Source organism: Rattus norvegicus, chromosome 1 (assembly GCF_036323735.1).
Source record: "Rattus norvegicus strain BN/NHsdMcwi chromosome 1, GRCr8, whole genome shotgun sequence".
NCBI lineage: Eukaryota > Metazoa > Chordata > Mammalia > Rodentia > Muridae > Rattus > Rattus norvegicus.
In genome coordinates, this window is record NC_086019.1 from 175,602,203 (window position 1) to 175,629,886 (window position 27,684).

The window sequence follows — 27,684 nt, forward strand, 5'->3', positions numbered from 1 at the left end:
CTGGATACTTGATGTAAGTAATGTGCTGGATAATGACAGGAGACAGGGCAATAAAAGACTGTCTGTAGTTAGTTGTGACTGATGGCACTGGTGTAATTTTACTAGATTTTTTTGAGAAAAGAGTAAACCAGTAATTTTTGTTTGTTTGTTTTGTTTTGTTTTTTATCATCTGTCTGGGTCCTTTCTGTTTGTTTTGTCTTGAAACTTGCTACATTAACCTTGCTTTCCTGGAACTCACAGAGATCCTCCTGCCTCTGCCTCCCAAGTGCAGGGTTTAAACCTCTCCCTGGGTCTTCATTTTCAACTGTTCATGAGGGAATGTTATGGCATAAGCTAATAAAAGTTCTCTCTAATTCAGTTGCATATATCTATACAAAATGTGCTTGCCAGATTAGCTTTTAGCCATTGTGAGATAGTCATATAACTGAAAACAAGACCTTTTCAGATTTTTCCCAATATGATAAAATTCCTCTGTTCTCCTCAAAGATAATCTTTTGCTTTTTCAGGATAGTATAAGTTCTATTATAGTCCAGGATTAGGTGTTTATTAAGTCTGTCCTGAGGAGGATAGCTAATAGTTCCATAATGACACCTGACTCTCATGGCATATGATGCTGCTCTATTAGAATCTATATGGCTGTCAGATTTGCAGTACTGAGCCAGAGTGGAGTAGAGTTGTGTAGGGATTACACAGCCAAAAGTGGTAATTATGCTAAGGACTCTAGCCAGGTGCTCTGACTTAAGCACAATGTTCTTAAAGCTCACAAAGACCAGTCTATAGGAATAGGTCTAATTGCCTACGAGTGAATTCTCACATTTACCAGCTTTTGTTGTGCAAACCTTATTCCTTATTAAAACTATTGGTTAAATAAAAATTGCTTTGACAATTACTGGGGAGTTACCCCTAATGTAATTTTCTAACTGCTAGCCCAGATACTTCCCCAGTAATATACCCAAAATAATTGGTCTTTCTCCTGGCTATGTGTTTATGGTCCATCTCCTCTCATGACAGCTTCCCCATCCATCCAGCCAGCCAGCCAGCCATCCACCCATCCATCCCTCTATCTATCCAACCCCTAGCCAGGTAACTCAAAACCTGCCTACCTCTAATCCCTTCAGTAAATAGCTGTAGCCATTTTTATTTAACCAGTAGTTTTGAATTAAGGAATAAGGTTTGCACAAGAAAGCTAGTAAGTTGCCAACTATACCTTTGGGTGCAGAATTTAGCATTACAATATATAGCAGCAGAAAAACCTCCACAGTAGGTCAAACTTTAGAATATTGAAATATTGCAAACCTTTGAACAGGTCAGTCGTACCACAAGCTGAGTCACTGCTTATCAGCAATAGCAATCTAAGAGAAATCAGAAGCCCAAATAACAGAAATAGTAAGTACTTACTGTTTCACTTCCTGAAAATATGTTAGTTGCAAAGTTTGATACTTGTTAGTGTATTTTTAGCTTATGTCCTTAACACTGGAATTGTCAGCAGGCAGCAATGGGAAGACCACTGCAGAGCTGGGATTCTATAAGAAAGTGGTCTGGGCAAGCCCTTAGAGCAGCACAGTAAGCAGCACTCCTTCAAGGCATGTGTTTGAGTTCCTGTCCTGGCTTCCTTTGATGATGAGCAATGATGTGTATACATAAGTCAAATCAACTCTTTCCTCCCCAATTTGCTTTGGTCACAGTGTTTCATCACAGCAATAGAAACCCTAAGTCACTCACTAGTCTTTAAAGCTCTCACACTTCCTATGAATTGAATAATTTGTTGCAGCAACTGAAAATTAGCTACATAAGAGTGAAAACATTTCTGGTTAATATCAATTCTGGAAATTTATGTCAAAATATTTTCAAAGACAATGGAATGTAGTTGCTTCAGAGATGCATACTCTAATATAGAGAGCAGGCATAAAGATATTTCAAGCATATTTTGTCCAAGTCAGCCTGTATTTTATTACTTATGTGTTTTTTATGTTATATAATTTAGAAGTAAATGCTATATATTCATATAATTTATAACATATTCACTAGTTTAAATTCAGAAAATTTATACCATAGTACACTAAACAATAAATTAATAAAAGTTCATTTATCACACTCTACCCATAATGTCTTTTCACTTTGAATATGCTTTAGAATAGACACAAAGTAGATTTTATTTGTTTTTAAGAATATTCCATATACGAAGAAAGCAAATTAAAGCAGGGGAATAGTTATCAAAATTGTAAAAACTTTTATTAAGCTACTTTTTTTCTCAAAATTGGTTTTTAAAACTTTCAATAGATTTTTTTTTTCTTTCTTTCTTTTTTCTTTTGAGACAGGGTTTTTCTCTATAGCCCTGGCTGTCCGGAACTCTAGACCAGGCCTGCCTTGAACTCAAAGCCTCCTCCCGCCTCTGCCTCCTGAGTGCTGCAGTAAAGGCTTGAGTCACCACACCTGGCTGTTGAAGATAACTTTTTCTAACATTCTCTCAAGGAATACTGACTAGGCCAGTGATTGTCACTCTGTAATTCTTACTGCTGAGCATCAATACCTGAGTATAATTTTGGTGCGGCACTTGTTTGCTTAAAATTTCAGAATATGTTCCTACTTGTTTGCTTTCCATTCTGTATCATAAACAAATGTTAACTTACATTGAGTAAATCATCTGCTTAAGTTTGAATTATCTAGAACTGACCAGTGTGAACAACCTTTTATGGGACTCGTAATGTTCTCTTGATATATTTTGAGTACTTCTTTAAGTTTTTAGGGCTTTTTTTTGTACTTTGTCAGAAATTTCTACCAAGACTTTAGGATCCTATTTTTGTTATGGAAAATGGTACCTAGAAACTAAAACCATAAACACTGGACATAAGTCCTCAGTGGAATCAGTTAAATAAATATATGCAGGGAGCATTTGTAAGAGTGAAATCTGTATTTTATATCCCAAAGATAAACAGATTGTTACATTTTTCACATCTTTTAAAGGATTTCTTTATATGTATGTGTATGGGCATACAGATGCCATAGTATGCATGTGGAAGCCAGAGGACAATTTACGTTCTCCCTATACCAGGTAGATTTCAGGGATCAAGCTCAGTTATTACTTAGGCTTGGCAGCAAGCGCCTTTCCCACTAAGCCATTTCAGTGGCGAGCACTTGGGCTTCTTCCACTTTGGAGTTACTGTTAATTTTCAGTTGTGAACATGAATGTACAAGTTGGTTAGTTCTTTTCTGTTGTTGTTGCTTATACCTAGAGTTAGAATTTCCAGTCCTGTAGATAGATGGGTTTGATGTTTTATGGTTACATAAACTAACCTGTTTATTATAGGGTAGATGCATCCTAGAGGTTAGTGCTTCTACCAGCCTCTCAGCTCCTTCAGTCAGCAGACTTGACTTGACAGCACGAGTGGAGTTCCAGGTTCAGGCCCTGCCAGGCACTGTTTTTGTGAGGGAACCATAGTGGCCCATCCCTTCATTTTGGTCCTATCACAGGAGCAATTGTTGATTCTAGTTTTCTTACCATTTTTCAAAGGGTGGCATCACAGTGGGTCTTGGATTTACTGATGATCCAACGTTGATGCATTCAAACACAGCACTATGACCTAGCTGAGCCTAGAGAATCTGTAGGCTGTTTTACCAACTATAGGATAATACATTTTTGGAAAACTTTGTTGTAATTTTCAGCTGTCTATCAAGTGCCTTGTTTCTACTGTTGGGTGGTGATTAAGTTCAGGTTCCTCTTCTCTTGCCAACTCCTGCCTAGACTGGAAAGACAAGTGTACTTACTCCTTCTCACTTGGCTTCTGTTGATAGAGAAGTGAAGAGGGTACTTCATTCTGCCCACCGTGGCTTCCTGAAGGACAGGTCCCTGATTAGAGACTGGTCGACTCAAATGAGTGTCTCTCTCAGCAGTTGGTGGGGGTGGAGTCAGTTTTGTTCTTTGGTGATTGGCTGTGGTAGTGTGGTCAGTAAGTTTCCTGTTTAGGGAGACTGCTCCTTTCCAGAGCTGTTCTGGAGTTTTTAGTCTGTACACTCGCACAGGATGTCTGCCTTCTTCCCTTCTGCCCTTCTTCCCTTTGTCCTCCTGCCCCCTTTTTTGGTTTATGTAAAATTTTACTGGTCTGATTTAAAAGTATCAAATATTTTAAAGATTGGAGTATGTTTGTAGCTTGAAAACTGTTACCATATTTAGCCACTATCTAAATAAATGTTGTAATGGATTAAAATATATCTATGAATCTTAGAAACTGGGGTTTATTGGAAACCTCTGTTAGGGTGTCTTTGGTTCCTTCCTGCGTTTTCTAAATTGCTTATATTCTGTATGTTAGTGTTTGTTAATATTACATGACATGTATTTCCTGTAGATATATTGTTCTTTCTGTTTGTTCGCACAAAAAATACATATTCCTGCATAATTTCCTAGACAGTTTTTATGGGTTCTGATACCAAGGCAAATTGCATTTGTTCCCTTATCCTGGATAACTATTTTTATCTTATGACTGAGAGGAATAATGAGAGGATTCTCTTTCTCTCGCTATCTATCTATCTATCTATCTATCTATCTATCTATCTATAGTCAAATTTGCCAAGCTTTCTTCTTAAGATTTAAATTATAAAAATAAATACACACACAGTATGTAGGGATAATCTCTTATGTACTATATAAAAGTATCACCTTTCTATAAAGAGCTGAATGGCTTATAACTGAGAAATAGGCAGAAATTCCAGGAAGAGAGAGGAACGCGGGAAAGAGTCAGGTGAGGGAAGATGTCAGACATATGAAACTGAGAGGTAACCAGCCACATGGCAGACATAAAACAGTATAAACGGATTAATGTAAGTTAAGAGCTAGTTGAGGAGCAAGCCTAAACTAATGCCATTAAGCATTGTAAATAAAAATAAGCCTCTGTGTCCTTATTTGGGAGCTGGGGCAGGCTTAGAAAAACCCAAAGGGTTTTAGCAGTACCAAAACCACATAGCTTGGTTCATATTTTAATAGTACCTACTCTTAGTTTATCCATCGAATTGCATTTGGGATGTTTGTAGTTTGTGTGCTATTTTGAGCAATGGGAATTGCACATTTCTGTGTGTCTGCTCTAACTCAGAGCTTCTATAGGAGATGATCAGAAGATCGCCTGGGGAATGGATGAATCAGACAACAGGGGGGCATGTGGAAATTTTTAATGGTGAAAGTGGTAAATTGTAGGATAAGCATTTTTTGTTTTATAGGTAATGTATTGTCAAACTTTCCTGAAGGTGGTATCAGTTTACATTCACACTAAAAGTGAGAAATCTTAGTATTTCAAGTTTCTTTTTGCTGATCAATAATTTTGCACATTTCAGCATTTCTTTGTGAGCCATCCTGTCCTCTTCTGGGTTCTTGTTGGTTATGGCTCAGGTAGCAGGCTTTTTAGTTAGCTTTACTGTAAATATTCTTTCCCAATTCTTTTTGCCCTTTCTGTTTTGTTAACTCTGCATGTCTTCAATTTTAATTACCATTAACTATCTTTTTCTCTTCATTTTTGTGCTTTTTTCCCCAAGCTTAAGAATTTAAAGATATTCTGTGAAATTTCTTAAAGGCTTTAGGACTTTGCCATTGCTATTTAGGTCTATATAATATACCTGAAATGGGTTTGTTTTCATATAGGACATAAAATATGCTTTAAATTTTTATGTATTTTCTTCCTCTATACATGGCTACTTATCCTTGAACCAATTAATTAATTTTTTAAGACAGTATCTTATTATGTAGCCCTGTTTGGCCTGAAATTCTATGTAAACCAGATTGGCTTAGAACTCATAAAGATCAACCTGCCCCAGCTTCCTGATTAAAGACACAACCACACTTGGCTAAAAAAATGTATCTCTTATCTAGCCAAATTCCTATCTAGTTCTCTAGAGTCTAAAGTGTTAGCTCTTATATTTAGGTCTTCCATCTATTGAGTTAATTTAAAATATAAAACATGTTTTGAGAAGAGTGGTCTTTTAAAGTCCAAGCTACCCTGGAACTCATTATGTAAATTAGACTGGCTTTGAACTTGGTGCCACGTGCTACTGTTGTTTATAGTTATTTTTTATTTTGTATTTCATTCCTTTTAAAGAACTTTCTGACCAAGACTAAGCGGTGAGTACCAATTTTAATGGAACATCCAGTTTTTTTATTTATGTTGTGAGGCGGGGAGTCCTGTGTATTTTGTCTTGCCTCAAAGTAGAAGATTTTGGAGATGAAGACAATAGAGGAAGTATTAACTGCTGATTAGGTAGTTACAGGAACTATGGAGACACTTAAGAGGAAGGAGATGAGGGGAAGCAGGAAGATTTATAATTTTTAAGAGGGCTGTTCTGATTATCTTCAGCTGTGTTCCCACTGGTTCCTACTGGTTCCCACTACTTCTTCCTCAGAATAACAACCCAGACAAGATAGGCAGCAGTAACTTATTTTTCTGTTGAGTGGCATCAATCAGGCAAGTCTAGGGCTGGAAGCATCTGAAGGAGTCCTCAGACTGTTATGTTAATGCTAGTTGTCAGCTGGGATCTCACTGAGGATAGAGTAGCATGTCTACACATGGCCTTTTCATTTGGCTATTTAGTGTCCTTCCAACCTACAAACTGCACTATAAAGACTTGTATCTGAGTGAGCCAGGAATCTAATGTTCTTTCCAACCCAACCTTGCAAGTCATGTTGTATAGTATAGAAATCACTGAGGCCCACCCATATGCAAAGGGTGTGACATTAGATTCCTGTATTAGCTAAGAGTTATGCCAAAGAATTGGTACACATGTTTTGAAACTGCCATAGTGAAACTTGGGCCAAAGAGTTGTAAGACTTTCAAGGGAAAAGCAGTCTGGGTATGGTGGACAGAAATGCTAAGACTCTGAGAGTGGCAGGGACCAGACTGCACGGGTGTGTCAGTGGCCTGCTTTCCACTGTATGATGAATGACTGCTCCAAGGGCTAAGAGCTTTGTTCACTGTTACACTCTAGGCCACCAATGCAACTTTAACATCTGGTTACAGGTCAGCATTATTTTGTGAAAGACATAGTCAACATTCTGAACCAAACTGGAGTTTTCAAACTAACTCTTCTGACACAGGAAAGTGAATGTTGAAATATAAGAAGCATGATTAAAAATGTGCCAAACAGCATCTCGAACACATGGGCACTGGAAAAATTTCCTGAACAAAACACCAATGGCTTATGCTCTAAGATCAAGAATCGACAAATGGGATCTCATAAAACTGCAAAGCTTCTGTAAGGCAAAGGACACTGTGGTTAGGACAAAACGGCAACCAACAGATTGGGAAAAGATCTTTACCAATCCTACAACAGATAGAGGCCTTATATCCAAAATATACAAAGAACTCAAGAAGTTAGACCACAGGGAGACAAATAACCCTATTAAAAAATGGGGTTCAGAGGTAAACAAAGAATTCACAGCTGAGGAATGCCGAATGGCTGAGAAACACCTAAAGAAATGTTCAGCATCTTTAGTCATAAGGGAAATGCAAATCAAAACAACCCTGAGAGTTCACCTCACACCAGTGAGAATGGCTAAGATCAAAAACTCAGGTGACAACAGATGCTGGCGAGGATGCGGAGAAAGAGGAACACTCCTCCATTGTTGGTGGGATTGCAGACTGGTACAACCATTCTGGAAATCAGTCTGGAGGTTCCTCAGAAAATTGGACATTCCACTACCTGAGGACCCAGCTATACCTCTCTTGGGCATATACCCAAAAGATGCCCCAACATATAAAAGAGACACGTGCTCCACTATGTTCATCGCAGCCTTATTTATAATAGCCAGAAGCTGGAAAGAACCCAAATGCCCTTCAACAGAGGAATGGATACAGAAAATGTGGTACATCTACACAATGGAATATTACTCAGCTATCAAAAACCACGACTTTATGAAATTCGTAGACAAATGGTTGGAACTGGAAAATATCATCCTGAGTGAGGTAACCCAATCACAGAAAAACACACATGGTATGCACTCATTGATAAGTGGCTATTAGCCCAAGTGCTTGAATTACCCTAGATGCACAGAACACATGAAACTCAAGACGGATGATCAAAATGTGAATGCTTCACTCCTTCTTTAAAAGGGGAACAAGAATACCCTTGGCAGGGAAGGGAGAGGCAAAGATTAAAACAGAGACTGAAGGAACACCCATTCAGAGCCTGCCCCACATGTGGCCCATACATATACAGCCACCCAATTAGACAAGATGGATGAAGCAAAGAAGTGCAGACCGACAGGAGCCGGATGTAGATCGCTCCTGAGAGACACAGCCAGAATACAGCAAATACAGAGGCGAATGCCAGCAGCAAACCACTGAACTGAGAATAGGACCCCCGTTGAAGGAATCAGAGAAAGGACTGGAAGAGCTTGAAGGGGCTTGAGACCCCATATGAACAACAATGTCAAGCAACTAGAGCTTCCAGGGACTAAGCCACTACCTAAAGACTATACATGGACTGACCCTGGACTCTGACCTCATAGGTAGCAATGAATATCCTAGTAAGAGCACCAGTGGAAGGGGAAGCCCTGGGTCCTGCAAAGACTGAACCCCCAGTGAACTAGACTGGTGGGGGGAGGGCAGCAATCGGGGGAGGGTTGGGAGGGGAACACCCATAAGGAAGGGGAGGGGGGAGGGGGATGTTTGCCCGGAAACCGGGAAAGGGAATAACACTCGAAATGTAAATAAGAAATACTCAAGTTAATATAAAAAAAAAAAAAAAAAAGCCAAACAGAATGATCCTGTTGGTTAGAAGCTGAGTCACTGTAGAATGGAAAAGGGTTGGTAGAACATATATTGAATTTGCTAGTGATTTTTATTTTAGAATTGCCTTTAAAAAAATAAAAACAAACAAACAAACCCTCTTGTAGTCCAGGTTGCTCTTGAACTTCTTGTAGATGAGGATCCTCCTGCTACATACTTACTCTGACGTCACTGTTTGAAAAGTGATTACTGCTACTAGAATTCTATTTCTATTGTAAAGGCAAAATGATCTTTGATTCAGTATGTTCTCTGTATTAAGCAAAGGAGGGGGCAAGAGATAAATGTGTGTAGAAAAAGCATGGATATTGTAGACTCAGGGTTTCAAGAAATTGCTTCTTAATAATTTACAGTAACTTAGTTCTTCTTGCATACAAATATGTTTCTGTTTTCATAGTTAAAAATAGGACCTATAGTAAGCTTATCTTAAAGGTGACTTTTGTTAAAATGTGCCAGTTCATGTAATCACTGTACCATAGGTTTTCAGTATATATCTACAAGACTGATATACCCAGCATTAAAATTGCAGTAAAAATTATGAAGTTCTAGATGGTCTATAATATTGTAATTATAAGTGTCTTATAACAGGATGTCTTTTGCTTTCATTTCACTTGTGCCTTTATTTTATGGAATTAATTCATTTTGTTTTTATATGCTATAGGATGTGTTTTGGAGATGCAGACAAAATATCTTTGATGAAATGAAGAAGAAATTTTTACAGGTAGCTTGCTGGGTCACTGCTGTAGTGCGACAGTCAGCAGAGCAAGTAACAGCATGCTGGTGTTTTGTTCAGCAGCAAAGCATGTCTTAAGTTTTCTGCTTGTCTGGCTATTTTATTCCTAAGCAGTTTTAGTGGCATAGTTAAAACTTCATCTTAAATGAGTCTTACATCTGTACAGTCCTTTGTACTTAACAAGTGAATAAAGAGGAAGGACTGAAAGAAAATGGTAAAGCCCTTAGTTTTGGATTTGGATGTAGTATTTGCCTATTGTTACAGATATATTTATTTTCCTCATTATTAATAGTACTAGGGATTAAGTTAATTACTTATAAAGTTACTGCTTAGAAACTTTTGATATGATTTATTTATTCATTTATTTATTTATGTATGGGGGCCAGGGAGTGGGGTGCCTGCTACTCCTGCATGTGAAGGTCAAAGGACAGCTTGTTAGGGAAGTCCATTCTCTGCTTCTAGCGTAGGCTCCAGGAATTAAGCTCAGGTCTTCAGCTTGACACCAAATGTCTTTACACACTGAGCCATCTCACAGGTCCTATATCTAGAAATCTTATTGAAGAATTAGATACAAGTGTTAGCTTCTTGATCCCCTGTGGTATAAGCCCAAACTTCCCTGTGCACTACACACTAACCAGTAGTTCATACCTCTCTCTCCTTCATTCCTCCACATCTGCTTTTCCCCTCAAGTTTCTTCTGTGTGGTTCCATGTGTCCCAAGTGTTGTAAGTGACCACTTACAAAACAGGTAACTTGAGTAGATTAGAGGTTTGAATGGAGTATAAAGAGAATCTTAAAATAATTTTTAATGTAAATCAGGATCTTGATCAGCAGACCAAGAATTATTACTTAAATTGAATACTCTAAGGCCAAGAAATTATAAATTATATAAAATTCAGTTATCAAAACATATTTATACTCAATAATAATCTGTAGCAGTATAGTATTTATGAACAGTGACTAGCCACAGCAAAGACCCAAGACTGGCTATCTTACCTTTAGGCGGCTTTTGCCCAGAAGTAGAGAAATGAACTGTGCATGTATGTAAGTTTGTAACCATATTCGCTTAGTTCTAACGTCGCTGAAGGAAGAAAGCCTGGAGAGAAAGTAGATGGATGGTTGAATGTGGAAGTAAAGAAGGCCCTTCACAGTGTTTTAATTCTTTAACTTTTTTCTCTCAGAAAAATCAAATGTTGATAGCTTTGAGTTTTTGTATTTTTTACATCTAGTGACATTGAACATAAACCATCAACTATATATCTTTGTACTTTTAAATACAAAACATCTAAGAAGTGTTTTGTTGTCTAGGTTTTGTGTTGTTGCTTTGAGGTATTAGGGATTGAGTGTAGGACTTCACGCTCCACACCTGCTAGGCAAGCACAGCACTTAGCCGTTCCCCTCGTCTCTTTTTAGTTTCTTTATTCTGAGTGTGCCTCACTAAATTGCCTGACAGGTCTTGAACTTAGAATCTTCCTGCCTTATCCTCTTGAGTTTCTAGAATTACAGAATTGCAAGCCCTAGCTAAGCTTAGTCATTGTCATTGTCACAGTCACAGAAATCACAATGTTGACAGCAGTGACCTCAAAGTTTGACTGTTAAGAGTGTTTAAAAAAAGATATGATTTGAAAGCAGCATACATTCAGGGTGTACTTAGGATTTCCCTGGTCAGCTGCTTCTGTATTCTTCTAATAGCAGAGCTGTATCTGGAAGAAAACACAATTTACTCTCTGATTATCCTAATGTAGTTACTTTTTCGCATCAAGGTTCTATTACTGAATTTTACTTTTTGAAGTTTTCTTTCCATTGTGCTGGGAAATCAGCTGCTTGTGCTTTGAGTTTAGACACAGGCACAGGCAGCCGGCTTCCTCATGCAGTGCTTAGCATGTGCATGTGTGCATTCATGTAAAATAAATTTGATCGTCCTCATTCTTGGCTAAGTTTTCTGTGTAGGGAACTTTGATCTTCCAATACCTTGTCCTAAGTGCATTTTTCTTCATAAATGGAACCTTTTGTGGGATTTTAAAACTTTGTAACTTTCTCTCATCTTGAGTTCTTAGAACTCTTCCGTCTAAACATTTGCTCTCTACCCTAAAGCATGTTCTGTGCTCAGGTGTGTCCCACTCCCACCCCAGTACACCCTACCATCATCATGTCTTTCTATAATAGTTTGCATGTGCCTGACTGTATCTTAACATGTTTTTGTTACCTACTGTTGGTAGCAGCCTACCATAACGTTTAGTGACTTAAAAGAACAATTAATTTATTTACTCAGGATTGTGTGGGATGAAGTTTTTGAGCAAGGACTCAGCTGTTGAGCTCTGTTCTTTGAAGTGTCATGTCTTGGCTCCATTTAGCTGGTGCTTGGCTTTGAATGGAAAGTCCAAGAATGCTATTCTCATGTGTCACACATCCACCTCAGTGCTTCCACTCAGCGGCCTCTTTTGCCCATATAGACTGCTAGGGCTTCTGCATAGCGAGCTGATGCTGGTGTAATTGGATCTCTTACATGTGGGCTTGTTTATAAAGGGGGACTTTTCAAGATATGTAGTGGCGGCTGCTGGTTTCTTAAGGCCCAGCTCTAAATAACACAATGTCACACATTGTGGCGAACCTAAACATGGCCACATAGCCAACTCAAAATTCATGAAAAGGTGGAAAAAGGAAAATGTAGCAAAGAGTTTTAGCATTTTGGGTATTTTTTTAATTTTTAAAAAATATTTCTAGTATTTTATGTATATGAGTACATTGTGGCTCTCTTCAGACACACCAGACGAGGACTCTGAATCACATTACTGATGGTTGTGAGCCACCATGTGGTTGCTGGGAATTGAACTCAGGACCTCTGTAAGAACAATCAGTGCTCTTAACCACTGAGCCATCTCTCCAGCCTGAGTTTTAGCATTTTGTAATTCACCTGAAGATACTACCTCTTTTTTGGGCCTAAGTACCACCATTCTGCAGTAGAGCCTCAAAGAATAGGTATCTACTCCAGTTGTCTCAAGCCTAGTAAATGTATTTTTAAATTTAATGTTTTAGAAAAGTATTAAATTGATACTGTAGAGGAGTTTCGTTCTTGAAAAGCCGTTTATATGAAATTACAATGTCTTAATTCTGATACTGTCCAATGGGGAATTTTTTTTTTTTATTTTAACCAGTGTCCATATTTGAGGTAAGGAAAAGAAAAAATTTTATAGGGATTTTAAAGTTAGGTGAAATGTATACTTGGTAGCCACATGTTAGATTTAATTATAAGTGAAGTAAAGGAAAACCAGATAATTGGATATAAAATAAAGTAATAGTTTATAAAGAGCTGGTCTAGACCTTTAAAGAACATTGTATTTGTTTAAATTATACTAGAATTAAATTCAAGAGTAAAATATGGTAGGCATGGAAATTTTAGAAAACAGAATGGGTACAAAGCTTTATCACATGATTGTTTTTAAAAGCCTGTGGGCTGGGGTGTGGTTCAGTAGTCTAGCACTGCCTAGCATGCCCAATGCTCTGGCTCAGTCCTCAACACTGCCCCCACCCCCCACCCCCAAATTCTGATCTAGGAATCAGTAACATAGAATAATAAAATATTATTAATCTATACACTAATTATTTTCCAGCTTAAAATGATAAATTAAAGCCTGATAGAAAAAGAATTGGATGATGTATTTATAAATAAAGAATTGCAAAATACCATGTCTGCTCTGATTCAATGTCTGTATCTGAGAAGCCTGTGTATGTGCATAGGAAAAATACTGGAAAGTTGTTCAACAAAATGTTGCTAGGTTTTTGAGATATAGAATTATAAGTCATTTCTCTGTCTTTATATTCTTCCATTTATTTATGTATTTATTTAGTGACAAGGTCCAGCTCTGGCTGGCATGGAACATTCTTTGTAGACCAGGCTGGCCTTAAACTCAAATCTGCCCATCACTGCCTATTGATTGCTGGGATTAAAGGTAGGCACCACCATGCCCAGCCTTTACTCTTTTGTAAAGGGCAGCATAGTTATATAGAGAGAAAATAATTACTGCCATTAAAAGAAGCTCAAGGAACAAATAAAAATTAAATTTTGTGTTTACTATAGCACGGTTGCTCTTCACATGGGGTCTATTATAGTAACTTCTCTGTGTGTTCAGGTAGGAGAGGAATCTAGAGTTTATATACTTTCATGTGTGTTAAGGAAGTTGGGAGCTAGGGGTGCATAGCCCTGTGATATTGGATTAATACCACTGTTAGTATACTGTGCTGCAGCATTTCCATGTCCATATTCTTCTATAGTGTATTGGGATTATTCAAGCAGGTACTTGCTGGGCGTGGTAGAACATGCCTTTAATGCCAGCACTTGGAGGGCTGAGGCAAGAAAGTTCAGGACCAACCTGGCCTAGGATGTTTCCAGATTCTATCTCAAAACAAACAAAAAGCCAAAAACCAACATCCCCCCCCAAAAAATAAAAAAGTTCCGTAGTTGAAATTATTTTGAGTTCACTCTTTTACTACAGACCAGATTTTCTTTTTTTTTTAATAGTTATTTTTTTATTTCACATTTTATATTTTAGAAGTACTTAAAGACAAGTACAAAATACAAGAGTATGGAAGCACTGGGAAGAAGCTGTTTCCCCATTATTTAGCTTACTGCTTTACCCCAATCTAAACAGTGGTATATAGAGTCGTGATTCTAGGATTTTAATGTTGTATGTTATACTGTGGAATGAGAGTTCCCTATTTTTCTTATTTTTTTTTTAAAGCTTGATTAGACAGTAAGATACAGGCATGAAATTATGTTCCTACCAACTTTCACACCTCTGGAAGATTCTGTGCTTGTTGTGTTGTATGTTTGTCTTCTCAGTTGGTATATATGTACCCATAAGACAGACACTCTATCTTATATTTAATCAGAAAATTACTCTCTCATTGTTTAAGCGGCATTTTTTAAGCAGTATAGAATTTAATTATATAATAACAGAATCTTTGAGTTAGGTCGATTTTGGTTTTATGTTTTGAGTTTTTTAATATCCAGACTATTGTTTGCTGCCTATGAATTATTAATTTGTATATATTTGAATTTCTTCACTTTAAAGGTCTGGTTTATGTTATTAATTTTTATTTCAAATGTGTAATATACTCCATTCTGTGTGCTAATGTCCACCTTAAATACAGAATTGAAGGCTTTTCCTCCTTTTCATGGGTATATTAATAATACCCTCTTATTGCAGTCAATTTTTATAAAGAGGGTATTTTTCATTTTCATTTTTGTATTGTTAGTAATTAAAATTTTTATTTGTAATATTTATTTCTATTTGAAATGAAGTGCTAGCCAATCTGTTTTATAGAGATGTATTTTTATTCAAATCTAATAGGATTAACCTTAATTCACACAATCCCTTACAAGGCCAAAATTGACATTGCAGAAACAAATTATGGTGATTTTACTTTACTTCACCTGACATACACTTTGTGACTATCCTGTTTTCAGTATTAGTCCCTGATGATAATTCTAATTTTAAATTGGATAAGAACATAACAAAAGGTTGAAATTGATCCTGTTAAAAACAAGGGATTCTTGGAAGTGGAACTATAACTAAGAGCTAGAGTATTGGCTAACATACAGAGACTCTAAATTCAGTCCCAATACCATAGTGAAGAGAGATAAGAGAGAGAGAAGAGAGGATGCGACAAGAAGGGGAGAGGAGAAGACAAGATGCTGCTTGGCTAGAGCACAGGGTGTAAGTGTGTTTCTAAGTAGCCTTTCATGAGGATGCCAGAGATCCCCCAGGGAAAGCCCAAGATGCATCACCAGCACTAGTATTAGAAATACTCTTTTGATTGAAGGAATGTGAGATCGAAAGATTTAAACTTCTCAGGAAGGAAGATGTCGCCATCATTTTACTAGAGGATACTCTGACTATAGCAGAAGAGAGCAACAAGGGATACCCAAGTAGACTAGATACTGTTTGGTGCCATGTCAGGTAAAGAGAGGCGAAACTAGAAGGTGCTCAGCTTGGTTTCAGAAGCTGGGGAGGTATCGCTGGCTCATGCCAAGTTTGCCGTTAGATAAGGAAGAGGGGAATTTCTTCCACTCAAGCATCTGGGGTGTTCAAATACAGTTGATATAACTGCTAATACCATGGGAAATATAAAAGAAAATCAGTATTTTTCAAGAGCTGAAGGGAGGGTATAGGGCATAGTTCTTTAGGGTTTGTTTTTTTTTTTTTGTTTTGAGAAATATTTTTTTAAAAATTTTTGTCTTGACAGTTACTGATAAAAAGAAGGAAGGAAAATTTATAATCCAGTTTCCAGGTTGATAGCTGAAAAGACTTGGTAATGATACATTTTTAAAGATCAAACTTGTCAATTGAAAATTTTTTATATGAGTGTTTTGCCAGCATGTGTATCTGTCCACCACCAAAATGCCTGGTGCCTGTGGAAGCCAAAAGAAAGCATTGGATCTCCCGGAGCTTAATTAGAAGTGGTTGTGAACTGTTCAGCATGAATACCAAGAACTAAATCCAGGTCCTTTAGAAGAGCAACAGGCTCTAGCCCCAAATTTTGTAATTTTTAGCTTAAAGTGTTCATGGCTTCTTGGCTCTCTTGCTTTATAACCTTAAAAGGTAAAAGCAGATGTCCACAGGAATGACCACTTCCCCCAAAGCAATCATGGTGCTTACGTTTGACAGGATCTATTGGGATGTGCTTCAAACAGTAAAACAGTACAGAGAAAATATTGTCTTATGGGTTCTTTACACTGATCATAAAATTTTATAGTTAATTATACTTGTGTTTCTTTAAAGAATAATTAAAAGTAACACTTTTTTAAATTTCAGATAGAAAATGCTGCTGAAGAACCTAGAGTCTTATGTATAATACAGGACACTACTAACTCAAAGACAGTGAATGAACGGATCACAGTGAATTTACCAGCATCTACCCCAGTCAGAAAGCTCTTTGAAGATGTGGCCAACAAAGTAGGCTACATAAACGGAACCTTTGATTTGACATGGGGAAATGGAATCAATACTGCTGATTTGGTAAACTCTCAGACTTAAAGCATTTACTTAATCTGCTAATAGTAATGTCATAGCTTTGATTACTGCTCTTACTATGATGATAGAATGAAAGCTTGAACATTACAATTCCCTTTATATGGTTATCAAAACTGTAGTGACTAAGTGCAGACACAGTGACTGGTCCCTTTTCCCTGCCTTTGTTCTGGAGTCACCAGTTGTCCTAAAATTTACATTTATCAGGTCATTACTTTTGTATTCATAAGAAAGTGACTCCTACATAACTAAAACATTTTCATATTTACTGGGAGTTCGTTTTAATAAAAATTATGAATAAAATGGCTTATTTCCTTTTATTGTGTAACTGTGTATTTGAACTCAAACTCAAAGGTATTTCTGATGTATACAATCTCAGATGTGTAAGGTTTGTTTATGTCTCAGTTTCTTTTGTAGTAACTGCTTGTTTCCTTTGTGATGTTTCCACTTCATTTTTTGTGTTGTCTCATTTCTATATTGCAGTATCTCCTCAGAGGCCTAGTGATTCTTGTTTTACTCATAAGTCTTTGTGGTCAAGAATTTCAATGGAGGCTGTTTAAATTTGCAGTATTCAGCTTCCATTTTCATGTTGGAGGGACGGGGCATGCCGATGTCAGCCCATCTTGGGTTGAGAGATGACTAGCATCTGGTTACATGGCTCTGCTCTACCTTGCTGGCTGTAGTATCCAGAGAGAGAATAAGTTCTACTGTCCACTTCTTAGTCTAAGGAGGAATTAGGAAGGGGCCGGACTGACCAGAACGCCTTTTCTCATTTGTTCTCCTGAGTTCCCTGGCCTCAACTCTTGACCTTTGCCTAGTGTTTCCTACTACCTTTATCTCCAGAAGTCTCCTGTAGGCACTTTGACCTGTAGATACTTTGAGCTCTTGAGTTTTTCTAGATTTGTTTTTTTCATAAATCATAACTGTTTCTGGTATGTTCTTAGTACTCTTTTTTTTTTCCCCGTGCTGTTGGCAAATTTTAAAAAACAAAAAAACAAAAAGCCTTTGGCATTCTTGGAGATTGGAGACACATAATTAGAGATGGCAGGAATGAGCTACAATGCCTGCTTTGGTTTGGATACTCAGTACATTGCTTATCCAGGGATTCTTAGACTCATGTGTCACAACATTTTATAGTCTTTAGTTATATAAACTTTTTTTAGTGTTTATGAAAACATTGCATTATATACACTTTAGTAAAAGAAATCTATGTATATATACAAGCTGTATTGATTTTTGGTAGGCATTATGCATCAATCCCTTAGCCTTTTCTTTGTTTAGGGTTTTAGATGCTGGGGAATGTGAGCCTCTGGGATGCTCTACTGTCATGAGTTTAGCAATTCAGCTCATGATAGAGGGGGTTCATTCAAAACCTAGCTGAAAAGAAATGTAGCCAAATCATTACTGAAATATTTGCATGTAAATATGTGTTTGGTGTTTTATTATCACTGTTCTTCATACTCTTAACATTATTTTGTACCCATAGGCACCACTGGATCACACCAGTGACAAGTCTCTTCTTGATGCTAATTTTGAGCCAGGAAAGAAGAACTTTCTGCATTTGACAGATAAAGATGGAGAACAGCCTCAGATGCTATTGGTAAGCTATTTAGAAAGACCTAGTTTTGTGCAGTTTTCCAAAGGAGGAAAAGATGTACAATTGCATGATAAATGATAGCTGTATGTGATGGCATGGGTGCCTCAGGTCTCCACAGCACCATTATCATGTTCAGTTTGTTGCCTCACTGGGACTGCTGCTGTACAAAGGATGGGAGGCTCAGGTTAGAAACCATACAGACTTGTAGTTCCATAGCCTTTCTCCTGGCTGAGTATAAACTCATTAGTTCTTTTGGGAGACCATTTCCATTCACACACACTCCACCCCCATCTTTCTGGTTGACTAATATGTCAATTAGATACTTCCATTAATTTACTCACCACAATTCAAGACTTATTTGAATAGGCATTCCGGTCAAACCCACTGACTCTTAATTGGAAGGGCATTTTTCCAGAGTTTGGACTTTTGAAGAGGTGTACAAATAGAAGTTACGAGCACTATACATTCAAGATACTATTTCTTTTTAAACTATGATGGGGCTGGAGAGATGGATCAAAGATTAAGAGCACTGGCTGTTCCTGTAGAGGATCCAGCTTCCATTCCTACCCAGCACCCACATGGCAGCAGCACACAGCTGTGAGTCTAGTCCCAGAATACTCAGTACCCTCTTCTGGCCTTTTCAGGGACTGCAGGCGTATAGTACATAGACATATATGCAGGCAAACACTCATACACATAAAATTAGAAAAATAATCTCTTAGAACAAAAGAGAAAACTCACTATGGTAATTAAATCTTGTTTGATGGTTATAAATTCCAGAGGATGTAGATGTGAAAAAATTTTTAAAAACCTGGTCTGCTTTGCATAGGTATTACAGACTGAAAAACTAAGGTCAGAGAATGTGGATTTTTTTTCAGAGCCTTTCTCTTAACTACAATTTGCTTAGGACAAGTTGTTCTTTTTAATGGCTTTCAGTTAGAAATGTGTTGTGAATAGAGCTGCCCCTTTGAGCTGGAGATGGTGATAAGCAGTGTGTTCACACTGAAACAGCCTTCTTGGGCACCCTGAAGCTCATCTTTTGTATTGTGGTGTCACCGGGTTTTGATTGGTTTGGATTGTCTGAAGTCGGAATTAGCTATTGTAGCAGAGCTGCAGACTCTCAGTGTTAGAGTTGCAGCTTGAGTTGCTTAGTCACTGTTGCTCGTCTCCACGGCTCATGCGGGTCTGTGCCCTTTAACCCTTTGCAGTGATTACACATTAACAGAAGTTTCTCATTAGAGACTGGGCAGCTCTCCATTTCATCCAGTAGCTCTTGAACATCCCTCAGCTTCTAGGCCTAAGCTATAAAAGTGATATAAAGTGACTATGCAGTGCTTACTCAGGACATTTGGAGGAGGACTTTGAAAGAAACTACAAACATATAGGAGTATTGCCCAGTCCTCTGAGTGAGATAGCTTTCAGAGCTGCCTGCAGGAAACCCAGGACACACTTTCCCTGCCTGCCTGGCAGAAGCAGCCTTAGCATGCTTCCACTGTTTCTCAGTGTTGCTACTCAGCAAATACTGGTTCTGCTGCCTTTTAGGATGACTCCAGTCACGTGGACGACAGCGTGCATGACAGGTTTATAGGTCCACTTCCAAGAGAAGGGTCTGTGGCTTCTACCAGTGATTATGTCAGCCAGAGCTACTCCTATTCATCAATTTTGAACAAGTCAGAAACTGGTAAGACCTATTTTGTTGTGTTCCATACAGTCATAATCTCAGCAAGTTCAGGCTTAATTAAATTTCTTGATTCCATCAGTAGGAACTGAGATCCAGAGCACGATTACTGGGCAGCAACAGCAGACTCAGCATGGCTAGACTGTGCCATTTCTTCCCTCATCTACTTGCCATCTTAACTACATTGTTACTACCTTTATTTATCTGCAAACTGAAAAGTAATGGATATTGTCTTCTGAAGAGAAGTTATTTTGGTAGCTTTCCCTCAAGCATTTATTCTAACGTTTCTGAAGTCAACTTCCCTGGAAATGAAGTCTTCTTTTCTCTCTTTTAGATTAATATGGGCTGTGAGGGAATATGCTTCCATGAAGCAGACAGAACACACTTATTTTATTGGGCCTGCTATATTTATAGTTTAATTGTTATGTTTGAAATAAATTAGGTTCTCACTACCCATGTGGGGGCTCATTCACAATCATCTGCCTCTCCATCCAGATCTGATGCCCTCATCTGACCTCCATGGGCACACATGTGGTATGTATACATACATACACATGGAGTCAAAACACATATATAAATAAAATAAAAAGAAATCTTTTTAAAAAACTGTTATTTTTTTAATATGATTAAGCCTAGTTTATTTTAAAGTTTTTATTTATTTAATGTGTATAGGTGTTTGATAATGTGTATCTGTACATCATGTGTATATGTTACCCACTGAGGGCAGAAGAGGATGACTGATCCCTTGCAACAGACAATTGTGAGCTTCCACATGGGTCCTCTGGAAGAACAGCCAGTGATCTTAACTGCTGAACTCTTTCTCCAGCCCTAAATCATTAAAATTTTATTTCATCTTACTAGGCTAGCTTTATATGAAGGTTTCATTTATATATAAGATTGATTAATTACCTTATGAATATAATTACCTTATGAATATAATCTAGATACATGTCATGTCTTCATCGTACAACAAACCTTTTTCATAAGGTAGTGTTTGTCCATGTTGAAAGAAATAGAAACAAGTACAGAGAAGTCTTTTGTTTAGCTAGTTAATGCTAAGCATGGTTTTAGAATCTTTTTAAAAATTTGAGAAAGATTTTCAATATTTTCAATATTAAACACCTATCGCAAATAGCAGTAATAATAGATGTACATTCCAGACTTCGTTTTAATATGACCTATAGTATTATACTTACTATAGCATTATATTTATTATATTTTGTAACATAGCTAATCACTGTGGAGTTTATTTGCTCTGGAAATAGCAAAAGGAACGATGGTCTTTGGTTTATAACTTCTGTCAGTGGATTTTGGCTGCATACCATCCAGGATAAAAGAGAATGCAGAGTTACTTTAAAGTATTGAACATAGTAAAATTGCTTGTAAAGTCACAAGGCTTTATTTCTTCAAAAGTCATGTAGAAATGATTGCTTAAAATGCAGATTTTAAGGTTTACTTCCCAAAATGCTAGTGGAACTGCTCTGTGTCAGGACAAAAAAAAATGTTCATCTTGTTTTAAATAAGTACTGTGAAGATTATTCTGAGATTATTGGTATACTTTGAAAAAGTTCCAGCTAAGTTTCAAAGTGGAAAAAAAAGAAAACATTCTTGAAATAGTTTGATATTCATTCTGACAGCTAAGTCCTTTCTATGAGACATTTATAGAATGCTGGGTACTAGGTCCAACTCCCTATCTTGTGAATTATTTGAAATTAAGATAACGGATTTTAGAAGTATTGTTATTTCTTTGTGCAAATAAAACATACCATTTGTCACACTATAAAATTAAAGGGCACTGGCAGTATATTTTTATTTTTCCTCATGAAATACACTTTTAAGAAAATGGATAATGCTTTTATAAAAATGCACGAGCATAGGGATCTGAGTTTGCTCTTGCTCTCTGTGTTAGTACTGCAAAATTTGATTCACAGGGCTGATGATGAGGGCGTGGGGGGCAGTTGGCCTAGTTGGGTCTTCCTGTGTTATATGTGATGTTTAAAGGGAAGGTGTTTATACATTCCCATGTTAATTATTGCTATTTAGACGAAGGGAATAAGATGATTTATACTCTAATAAAACCTAGTGTAGTACATGTGTTATTCTTAATATCTTGTTACATACCATATAATATCTATTGGTAACAAAGTTTACCTAATGCATACTGTAGAAGAGAATTTTCTCAAGTAGCTTTGAGGGAAAAAACAGAAATAATTTCCAACTAAGCAGTCTTGCCCTCTGGTTGGTGGTTGGTTAGTTGGTTGGTTGGTTGGTTGATTGGTTGGTTTGTAGTGTTTAAGCCCAAGTGCTGATCTTTTTTTTATTTTCTCTTTAAAGGTTATGTGGGATTAGTAAACCAGGCGATGACGTGCTATTTGAATAGCCTTTTGCAAACACTTTTTATGACTCCTGAATTTAGGAATGCCTTATATAAGTGAGTATTTGAAAAATGTTCTATAAGAATAAAAAGTACAGTTTTTAAATAATAAATTAAATTTACCTTCATAGACTTACTTGTAATATTTGGGGTATTTATTACTTTACATGATGACTTATTGTATATTATAGATGAACAAGAATCTTCAGAAAGACTGACATATAAAAGCAATGAGGAGAGAGAATCAGAAATGGCCAGATAGGAAAGGATCAAATTATTGAATGTCCCTATTCATAGTTTTATAGGGAAAGGGGTGTCTGATTTCAAGAGAATCCAGAACATATACATTGATTTTCTTCCCCCTCTCAATTTAAGAATTCAGTGTTATTTTTGAATAACACTGCTGTTAGTTATTAGTAAATAGTAGTTAGTGCTCCCTAAATAATGTATTAGGACTGTTGGGAGCACTTTTATATGCTCACCCACTTCTCATAATAGCTGTGAATTATCTGTTGTTATCACTATTTGGTAAAATCAGTTCCTAAATACACAGATACTGCTGAGGCCATACTGTAGGTTCCAGGATCCAGTCACTGTTAGCAGTGATTAGATTGGGTTGCAGAGGCCCCTAGATGAATGCAAAGGCCAGCACATGGGGGGTGGGTGTAGGGGATGGGCTAGAAATCTTCCTGCTGGGAAGATTTAAGTTCTCCAAGATGGTTGCCTGTGACCACAAACCTGCCTAGCATCCTAGGTGCTTGTTTAACTGTATGTTCTGAAACTCTGAAGATAGTAAGTTTGCAGCTCTGTAGAATGAACGGGCTATCAAGTAGCAAGCATTCCTTGAACACTGACTGCATTGCCATGAGTTTTATCAAACACAGAGTTCACAGTGTTAATAAGACTTGAGTTCCCCCTTCAGAGCTTCCATAGAGAGCCTGTTTAAATAAGTTCGTTATACAAGCCCTGTATGCCAAGAAAGGTAATAAAGCAAGATAGAGAGAATAACTTCTGGAGGAACTGTTGAGCACGCTCACAGCTGTAGACAGTGAGGAAGGGAAACAGCCATGAGAGAGCCTTCATGGAACCCAACAACTTTAAGTACAGAAGTTTTTGGGACCAGTGAAATCAATCCACTGTGTGTAGGGATGAGGGTTAAAACACAGATTCAATGAGGAGGACTTTGGCATTGAGATTATAGATGGAAGTTGACAGCAGGTGACAGCAGAACCAAACCTGAGATCACTGATATCTGAGTATAGAATAGACCTCAGCTCCGCACTGGGCTGCAGGGGAGCAGCACCACAGTGAAAGCTGAAGTTACACATTCATCCTTTGTGTATGGCCCACATAGACCCTTCGTTGTTGACTCGGAGGCTTGTGATACATTCTATGAATTATTAGGAAAGCTTATGTAGTGCAGGTTCAAACAGTGATTTGAAAGAAATCCTTTGAAGGAGGGCCTGTGATTAAGCCAAACTGGGATGCATGAGATCAGAATGGCAATTGTGGGTAGTACTGGTATTTCTGAGTGAAAACCTGAGAGAACACACTAGCAACCTTTTTAGTAGTAAAAGAATGGGAAGAATTGAATGTGCCAACAAAGTGTCTGACTACATTACCTGCAAAATCCCAGGTCCCAACAAAATGTATAACCTTTTAAGGTTGTGATGGGATTTTGAGATCCTAGAATGCCAATTCTAAAAGCCTTCCATGAAGCTAACAGGGGAGCTAGTGACTGCATGTAGAAGACAGTTAAAGCACATGTGATCTCAGAAATGGGACAGAAGGAAAGTGAATTGGAGGCTGAAGGGTTTGCCCCTGGGTAAAGGGAGCAGAGCCACATAGGTGTAACCTCTTAGTTCTAACATAAAAAAATTTGAACACTTAACAGAGGATGGAGTCAAACCAAAACCATTTGTAAACTGGAAAGTAGGAAAATTCATAGTCAAGCCTCTTTTGAAACTAAAAAGGAAATAAGAGAGTATTAGAGTGATCTTAGCATCGCCAGGTTTAGGCAGGACACCATTAATAGGATCCTCAATATTTGAGGATTTACGTTTTGTTTTATTAAGTACAGAATCACCTTAAGAACTCCAGAGTATAGTAACCAACTGGGGCTGTCCAGTCTTCCCTCTGCTGGATGATCCTGTGTTTTTGTATCTGGGAGGTCCTGTAGCGAGGCCTAGATGATCTCTTACAAATTTGTGAGAATAAAATTCTACTGGGATTATTTTATTTACTTAATAGCTTTTTCAATTCTATGTGCATTGGTGCTTGGCCTGCATGTATATATATATATATGAGGAAGTCAGATTCACTGGAACAAAATGTGGATGCTGGGAATTCAATCCTGATTCTCTAGAATAACAGCCAGTGCTCATAACCACTGGTTCATCTCTACAACCCCATTAATAGCTTTTAAAAAATGTTCTATAGTTGAATATTTGAAACATTTAAAAATGAGGAAATAGTACCACAAGTCCATGTGCACTCATTACCCAGCTCTGAATAGCACCAATTGGTAATCTCATATCGATATCAGCCGTTCTTAACTTGTAGGTCACAACCCTTTGGGGATGGAAGGTTGAACAACCCTTTCACAGGGGTCACATATCAGATAGCCTACATATCAGTTAGTTACATTATAATTTATAATAGTAAAGTTAAAATTATGAAGTAGCAATGAAAATAATGTTATGGCTTGTGGGTCACCACAACATGAGGAACTGTCTTAAAGGGATGCAACATTAGGAAGGTTGAGAACCAATGCTCTATATGTAATCTTCCATCCCACTGACATGGCAGGCGCAGCTTCATTTCATCTGTGATATAACAACTCGGTGTTTAACTTCTTCTGTTCTCCTTTGTAATTCTCTAAAAATGTATATATTGAAAGCTGTATATATGTTTTTTTCAGTTTGGGTTTTAATGTTTTGTCAGTGGATATTCTACATTGTTTTGTGAATTACTTATTAGAACTAAGTTTTTATCAGATTCAGATCTGACCCTTACATTTAAGTGAGCTTTGTCTTTTATTCCCAAGACAGAGCTGCTTTGTGCCTTTTGTTTAGTTTTGAATTTATAAATTAGAGAAAGACTGATTAGATATTCTTAGTTTTAGTTAACATCCAAATTCTGTGTATTGCCTAGAATTGAGATCTTATGTGATGATTTTGATAGTATGTTTTGAAGAATGAAATCATTTGATGTAATTAATGTGATCTCGTCCTCCGAGGTGGGAGTTTGAAGAGTCTGAAGAAGATCCTGTAACGAGCATCCCATACCAGCTTCAGAGGCTTTTTGTTCTGTTACAAACCAGCAAAAAGAGAGCAATTGAGACCACAGATGTCACAAGGAGCTTTGGATGGGATAGCAGTGAGGGTAATAATCTTTTAATGATAGCGACTTCTGATGTTAGAGACTTCTGTACTACAGTGTCACCCTGTGCAACACATCAATAACTTAACTATCTTTACCTGAAACATCTCCTTGCTTTGTGTTTGAATGTTAAAGTAATTTATTTTTAATTACTTAATATTTGAGATAAATTTTACTTAAGATTCTTATATAGTTAAATTTGGTATGTTCTATTTTTTTTTTTTTTGGTATGTTCTATTTTAATGAGTTTAAAATTTTTTTATAGTTTTTTTTTTCCAAACATATTTTTTGAGATAATAAAGATACTGGGGACAGGGAGAAACTTCATTAAAAAAGAGCAATTTATTTTTAACTTTGTAACTTAAAAAAAATTTTTTTTGAGATTATAGTATAATTACATCATTTCTCTGTCTTCTTTCCTCCCTCCAAACCCTCTTATATTCCTCTCCTTGCTCTCTTTAAAATTCGTGGCCTCTTTTCTTAGCTGTGTAGTGGTGGCACACACCTTTAATCCCAGCACTAGGAAGGCAGAGTCAGGGGGAATCTCTGTGATTTGGAGACCAGCCTGGTCTACATAGTGAGTTGCAGGAGAGCCAGGGCCACATAGAACCTGTCGTGAAAAACAAAACAAAAAAATTAAGGCCTCTTTCTCATTAATTGTTATTGCAAACATGTTATAGATATAGCCATTAGGACTGGAGTCCATAGCTCTACATTTTTATTGGCTGTGGTTTTCTGTCTCCTACAGAGAGAAATACCGTTAATGTGGGATGTCTAATACATTTCTTTATAATAAAAATTAACAAGTATTGCAATACCACAAAACTAGTGCTATTTATACAATACTGGTTTGATGATTTTCCTGTGACTCCTTTCATGGCTACAATATGTCTTCCTCTGTTCTTGAAACTTCTTAAAGTAGATTTATCCATATTTGTATTTATGTTGAAACAGTAACACAATGTATACTGTCTGATACTATTTTTAATTAATTTTATGTTAAAATAGCTTGGCAACAGCATGATGTACAAGAACTGTGCCGTGTTATGTTTGATGCTTTGGAACAGAAATGGAAGCAAACAGAACAGGTAAATTCTCTCTCTCAAGGTGAAAGGACTATGTTATGAAGGCAGCTAGTATATTAAGATGACTTTTATTTTGTTGGAATGTTTTAAGACTTGGACATCAGTCTGTTATAGTTGGAAATTAAATTACTAGACTCTTCATCTGCTGTTGACTGAGTCTGAAGCATCTTCATCAAACTACTCCAGACCTTGGTTTCCTCATTGTCCTAGTTATGGTTTCTGTTGGGGAGATGAAACACCATGGCCAAAAGTACCTTGGGGACGAAGGGATTTATTTGGCTTACACTTCCACATCATAGTCTATCATTGAAGGAAGTCAAGACAGGAACTTAGACAGGGCAAGAACCTGGAGGCAGGGGCTGATACAGAGGCCAGGGAGGAGTGCTGCTCACGGGCTTGCTCCCCATAGCTTGCTCAGCCTGCTTCCTTAGAGAACCCAGGACCACCAGCCCAGGGATAGCTCCACCTACAATGGGCTGGGCCCTCCCCCATCAGTCAATCATTAAGAAAATACCCTACAAGCTTGCCTACAGCTAGATCTTATGGAGGCATTTTCTCAAATGAGATTCTTTTCTGTCTGATAACGCTAGCTTGTGTCGAGTTAATATAAAACTAATAGCACATTCATCATCAAAATAATGGAATTTAGTCTATATGAGCAAGAAGATCTTTTTTCCACTCAGAAGATAAATTGTTGCGAGGGTGGATTTTGAGTAGTTTTTCCTGTTTTTTTTTTTTAAATAAATGATAATCTGTACCACATTATAAAGTATATTCATCAAGCTTTATATTCATTTTGACGAGTCAGGTGTAGTCACATGCTTTGACATTTAAGGTCCTTATTTATCTGATTTAACTCACTTAGCGGCATAGAGCAGGGATGAAAGAGGAAGAGGTAGGTCCTAAGGTGGCACAAAGACCTGACCTGTATGCTGTCTTGGAAGAGAATCTTTTAAACAATAGGTGGGCCCCTTTTGTACATTAAGAAATTAGGCCTATACCTGAACTTTTAAAAGATAAATAGAAAATATATAAGAGAGTTTA

At 37.3% G+C, this 27,684-nt stretch overlaps 1 protein-coding gene across 6 annotated transcripts in view; it reads left to right on the forward strand.

The window, feature by feature from the left end:
• Positions 1-27,684, forward strand: part of Usp47 (ubiquitin specific peptidase 47) — an 83,147-nt gene that overhangs the window by 15,445 nt on the left and 40,018 nt on the right. For 3 of the 6 annotated variants that reach the window (XM_039078096.2, NM_001107542.2, XM_006230045.4), the window contains 6 exon segments: positions 16,310-16,513; positions 18,012-18,125; positions 19,665-19,803; positions 22,135-22,231; positions 25,413-25,558; positions 26,564-26,643. In XM_039078096.2, coding sequence (XP_038934024.1) covers positions 18,117-18,125; positions 19,665-19,803; positions 22,135-22,231; positions 25,413-25,558; positions 26,564-26,643 — 471 coding nt within the window. In that variant the 5' untranslated portion in view covers positions 16,310-16,513; positions 18,012-18,116. 6 annotated transcript variants of the gene reach the window in all.